The sequence below is a fragment of the Rattus norvegicus genome, chromosome 2 (assembly GCF_036323735.1).
Source record: "Rattus norvegicus strain BN/NHsdMcwi chromosome 2, GRCr8, whole genome shotgun sequence".
NCBI classification, from domain to species: Eukaryota; Metazoa; Chordata; class Mammalia; order Rodentia; family Muridae; genus Rattus; species Rattus norvegicus.
Window position 1 is genome coordinate 13,759,144 of NC_086020.1, and position 6,000 is coordinate 13,765,143.

The 6,000-nt window shown below is 37.6% G+C and overlaps 1 protein-coding gene across 1 annotated transcript in view; it reads left to right on the plus strand.

Annotated features, from left to right (window-relative positions):
- Mblac2 (metallo-beta-lactamase domain containing 2) overlaps positions 1-5,415 on the plus strand; it is a 42,807-nt gene extending 37,392 nt beyond the window's left edge. Inside the window, exon 2 of the mRNA NM_001108934.1 lies at positions 4,196-5,415. Coding sequence (NP_001102404.1) covers positions 4,196-4,581 — 386 coding nt within the window. The 3' untranslated portion in view covers positions 4,582-5,415. The remainder of the gene's footprint in view (positions 1-4,195) is intronic.
- The last annotated feature ends 585 nt before the right edge of the window (positions 5,416-6,000 follow it).

Below are 6,000 nucleotides of genomic sequence, written 5' to 3' on the forward strand. Positions count from 1 at the left end.
TTTGTGTTTCCTCTTTAAGGGTTTCTATCTATTTACACGTGTTTTCCTGTATTTTTTTAAGGGAGATATTTATGTTCTTCCTTAAGTCCTCTATCAACACCATGAAATTTGATTTTAAATCAAAATCTTGCTTTTCCAGTGTGTTGGGGTATCCAGGACTTGTGGTGAGAGAACTGGGTTCTGATGATGCCAAGTGGCCTTGCTTCCTGTTGCTTATGTTCTTATGCTTGCCTCTTGCCATCTGCTTATCCCTGGTTTAGCTAGTCTTGCTGTCTCTGACTGTAGCTCATCCCTTCTGTGAGCCTATGAGCCTGCCTATGAGCCTGGATCCTAGGTATAGCAACACTCCTGGGAGACTAGCTCTCTCTAGGCATGTTTGTTTTGTGGAGAGCTGAGGCACAAGTTTAGCTCTGGGTTGCAGATCAAAACTGGAAGGATCCTCAATTTATAATTAAAAAAATTTTCCCTTATATTGCCTGTTACCTACTGGTCATTCATAAGCATGGTATCCAGTTCCCCATTTGTTTGTATAGTTCTATTATTTTGTCTTGTTATTGATTTCTAGTTTTATTCAATTATGATTTGATAAGTTGTAATTTTTTTCATTTGTAGACTCTTTCATTATTGGCTAAAATATGATTTATGTCAGAGAAGGTTTCATGACCTGCTCATTAGAATGTGTGCAAAAAATAGATTAATATTCTATTATCATTTATTTGGCATATAGTATAGACTGACATTTCTTTATAGACTTTTAGTATGAATGACCTCTCTAAAGGTAAGTGATATATAATGCTGTCCACTCTTCCCTTATGAGGATCCGCTTCTCTTTTTATGTCTGTTAATATTTGTTGGATAAGTTGAGTGCCCCAATATTTGATGCATACAAATAATTCTGTCTTCTCTGCTATGGTAATGACCTGCTTTATCACTTCTGGTTAATTTTGGCTTGTACCAGCATCTTCGGTGTTTCCATTTGAGGGGGAGTTGATTCTAGCCCTTTCACTCTTGTCTGTGTGTTTGCCAAGTGAGCTGTGTTTCTTTTAGGCAACATATAGTTAAGTCTCATTTTTTTTTTTAAATTCAATCAGCTAGTACAGATTCTTAAAATATAGTTAATGCCATTTACATTTAGAGTTAGTATGTACGGTTTGGTGATTTCTGTCATTTCATTGGTTGCTTTCTGGTTTGATTATGTTGTTCTTTGTTATTTTCTTTATCCCATGTATTAATTAAGGTAGGAATTGACTAATTTGGATAGCATTCATTATTTCCTGTTTTTGCTTTCATTCGTCCATCTTTCTCATGAATGTAATCTCTCCTGTGTTATGATTGATACTGCATTTCTTCTCTCTGATTTTAATTTATCTATATTCTGCAGTGCTGGTTTGGTGGTAATGAATTTCTTTTAAGGTATTTTTCAGAATATCCTTATCCACTGATTTTAAAAGAGAACCTTGCAATATATCTTTGTTAGACATTGTTTACCTTCAGGGCTTGGACTACATCATTCAAGCTCTCATGACATTTATTTCTGTTGAGTGGTCTAATGTTACTCATGTGTTTGCTTTTCTGTGTCAGCCGGCACCTTTCTCCTACAGCTCTAATATTGTTCTGTGTTTTTGTCATCTTGACCATAATAGGTCTCTAGTCATGTCTGTGTAAGACTCTAAATGTGCGACATTCTTGGATGTCACTGTATTTAGACTTGGGGAGTCTAGGCTCTAAATCACTGACTAGATTATTTTTCCTTTTTTTTTTTTCATATCTCAGTTCCTTCTTTTATCTAATGGATTCCTGGGTTTAGGATGTGTCTCAATCACATCCTATGAGACAGCAAAATTTCAAAAACCCAAATAGCAAGATAACACTACCAACACAGCAGAAAATAATGTATAGGAGAAGCAGTTTGATGAGTTTTTGAGTACTGGAGCCATCCTGGTGCAAGGGTCAGCGAGGAGAGGTCTGAGCCTTCTCTGTTTTGTCACATATGAATGGGTGCCAGGCTCCTGTGCTTCTTAATCACTCAGTGCTGTCTTCCCTCCTTTCATTCTTCATTCTGAGAATTTGGCCTTTCTTCAATTTTTGTTTTTATTTGCTTAGCAAAGGGTATATTCATTTTGTTACATTATTCAAAAACCAATTTAGCTTTACTGATTTTTCTCTAATGACATTTGTTTTCTATTTTTTTTATGCTCTTTTTAAAAGTGACTTATTTGTTTGTATTCTAGCTATTTGAATGTTTGTCAGCATGTACACTACATACCTGGTGCGAGGACAGGGAGAGTGTGTGCTCCCTTGGAACTGAAGTTACAGCTGCTGTGTAAGAGCTGAAAAACTAAGCCATGTCCTCTGCAAGACCAGCAGGTTCTCTTAGTGGCTCAGCCATTTCTCTGGCCCCACTCCCTATATTCCTTATTAGCATTCTTTTAAAACTTCTTTACGTGTATGTGTGTTAAATGTGCATGTGCTTACATATATAAATGGAGGCCAGTAGTCAACATGAAGTATCCTCTATTGTTCTTGACCTTATCTTTTGAGACAGGGCCTTTTACTGAACCTGATGCTCATGAGTTGACTAGTGTGGCTAGCTAGAAACTCCAGGGGCTTTCCTGTCTCTCCTCGTCATATGCCCTGTTACCAGTGCATGCAACCACACCCAGCCTTCTTACATGTGTGCTGAAGATCAACCCTCAGGTCCTCTTGCTTTTGTGGCAGGCACTGTGATGGAGTCAACTCCCCAGCCAGCTATTGTGTCTTCCTAAATACATATGTATGTTTGTTTGCTCTTATCATCTTAAGGCAGCATCTTTGGAATTGATGACATACTTAATGCTTTATAAAACAAGCATTTAAAGTAATTTTAAATACTGCTTTACCAGTTTCCACAAATTTTGATGTGTTTTGATTTCATTCAAATTACTTCAACCCAGGATCCTTCCTACTTCCTTTTTGCTGTCCTAAGCTGGGGAGAAGTATGGTGCTGGCCTCTGTGGTTATTTCCCATATGCATACGTGCTGTCTCTTTAATTTTCTAATGTTTTTGTTATTTAAGATGCACTCTAAATTATCTGCTTCTTCTTTCTTTTTTTTTTTTTTCTTTTTTTTTCGGAGCTGGGGACCGAACCCAGGGCCTTGCGTTTGCTAGGCAAGTGCTCTACCACTGAGCTAAATCCCCAACCCCTGCTTCTTATTTCTAATTGTGCTATTTCTAATAATATTTTAGTTATATTGTGGTCAGAAGGTATATTTTGCATTTTATTCCTTTAAATTTATTGAAATTTGTCTTATGTATTAGCATTATAGGCAAATATAATTTTAAAAAGCTATCTCTCTGTGTATAAAGTGTTTCTTATGTGACAGTTATATTAAATTAATCAATGTGTTTTGGTCTTCTGTACTCTGGTTACTTTTCTCTTGTTTTTGTTATTTATTGATCTATTTTGGTCTTTTTTGAGGTAGACTCTCACTCTGTAGCTCAGGGTAACTTGAAAGTCACTGTTGCCCAAGCTGACTTTGAGTTGTGGCAGTTCCCCAGTTTCACACATACGCGCGCACACACACATACACACACACACAACCACAAACACACCACACACACACACACACACACACACACCACAAACACACACCACACACCACACACACACCACAAACACACACACACACCACATACCACACACACACACCACATACCACACACACACACCACACACACGCACACCACGCACACCACACACACCACGCACACCACGCACACACCACACACACCACACACACACCACACACCACACACACACACGCACCACAAACACACACACCACACACACACACCACACACACCATACATACATACACACACACACACACACCATACACACACATGCCCACACACATCCCACACATACAGACATACCACATATGCACACACATGCACACCATACACGCATACCACACACACACTTATACACATACATACACAGCACATGGCACACATACACACCACAGACACACACACAGAGAGAGAGAGAGAGAGAGAGAGAGAGAGAGAGAGAGGAGAGAAACATAACATGAAAATAAAGCTAATGTTGTCTTCAAGTTTCCTTGAAACCCTTTAATGCTCCTCTGCTTTTGTCAATGATTAACATCAAGTAGCCTGTCAGGTATTTATTGGTAACTTCTGTTTCTATTTTAGGGGATGTGATCAACCTTGGCGACAGACAGCTCACTGTTATGCACATGCCAGGTCACTCCAGAGGCAGTATTTGCTTACATGATAAAGACCGCAAGGTACTCTTCAGTGGTGACGTCGTGTATGATGGATCACTGATTGACTGGCTCCCATACAGCAGGATCAGTGACTATGTTGGAACTTGTGAACGTCTCATAGAGTTGGTGGACAGAGGTCTTGTGGAGAAGGTGCTTCCTGGGCACTTCAATACCTTTGGTGCTGAAAGGCTGTTTCGTTTAGCTTCTAACTATATTTCAAAAGCTGGGATATGCCACAAAGTGTCTACTTTTGCCATGAGATCTCTTGCAAGTTTAGCTCTCCGTGTAACAAATCCTAGGACCTCACCCTAGTATCTACACTGGTCATTTGTTTATATTAACTGTATAAATTAACCCAGTTCCCCTGTGTTGTTGGAAAGTTACTAGTGAGCATTTCAAAAAGTGCTTTAATATCACCATTGTATGTTAGAGAAAAAGAGGATTAAGGAGGAAGAAAAAATAAACAGTCTGAGCTTAGTATCTTTTTCTTTTCTCCAAGGAATAAGCCACTTAAGAAAGCTTGTTATTGGCCAGTGCTGTCTTTCAGAGTGTGTTCTGACCGTGCTGTGGGTGCTCCAGGCAGCAAGGATGCACTTATGCAGCACAAGCAGCTGCCCTTGCCCCATAGTTTATTTCCCTAGATACTGAGGGGAAATGGTATGGGAAATGATTGGGGGGGGGGGGCTCTATGCTTACACTGTAAACTTCATTTTATCTCCGGATTTTATTTAAAGATAAAGTTTCTTGGGTTCAAAAATAAAGTAGAACTCAGTATAAACTAGCATTTAGAATGACAGCTACAACAGCCCATGTTTGTGATTGTATTTCTCCTTTTTTATTGTTAATTCTTTATATAAGTATAAGGCACATAACATGCTATATAATTTAAGGAATGAACAGTACAATGGATTTGTGTCTTACTGCAAAGCTTTAATGTAAATTGCAGAGCACTTCAGTGAAAAGCTACTGTTGTTGTTATTGTGCAAGTAATATTTTCAGTCATGAACATGAAATTCAAATGTATGTTACCTATATATAAATTGTCAGATTTCTTAAAAGGACACTGTCAGGCAATTTGAAAATAAACATATTGATAATAATTTTTTATTATATCCTATTTTAGTATTAATAGATACTATAAACAAATTTTTTTCTGCTTAAATAGCAATTTCACTATTGTGTCATGTTTTACAGTACCCAAAGAACTCCTGATATCTCTGACATCTTGGTGTAAACAGTTCTTTTAATTAATATAACATGTATATGTACCACAGAAGAATATTTAAATTTATTGCAATATATCTCTTATGTATTAACTAGAGCAAATGGCCTTCTTATCCTGATTCACAACACCTGTTCCTCTTCAGTATTCTTTGTCTTAAACAAAAAGTTTATGTTCATATGTCATAAAAACTTATTAAGCCACTATTGAGTGATACTACACAAGATGTTTGGGTTTGGTGCTTTTAATAATAATAATTTATCAAAAAAGCCTTTTGGAATATTTCATAAAAGTTTTTAAAACAGTTTCCCACTACCTTTTTATTATTAACATTGTAGACCAAAGAGGTCTACTTTTGGAAATCAGATCCATCCATACCAGCAGTTCTTGTTTCTGTCAAGTTTTGTAATTTTTTACTCTGCAAACACCCAGGTTCTTTAGGTTTTTATTCCTTCAGTAGACACATGCAGGCGTGCATGTGTGCACACACACAGACACAGGCATGCCAC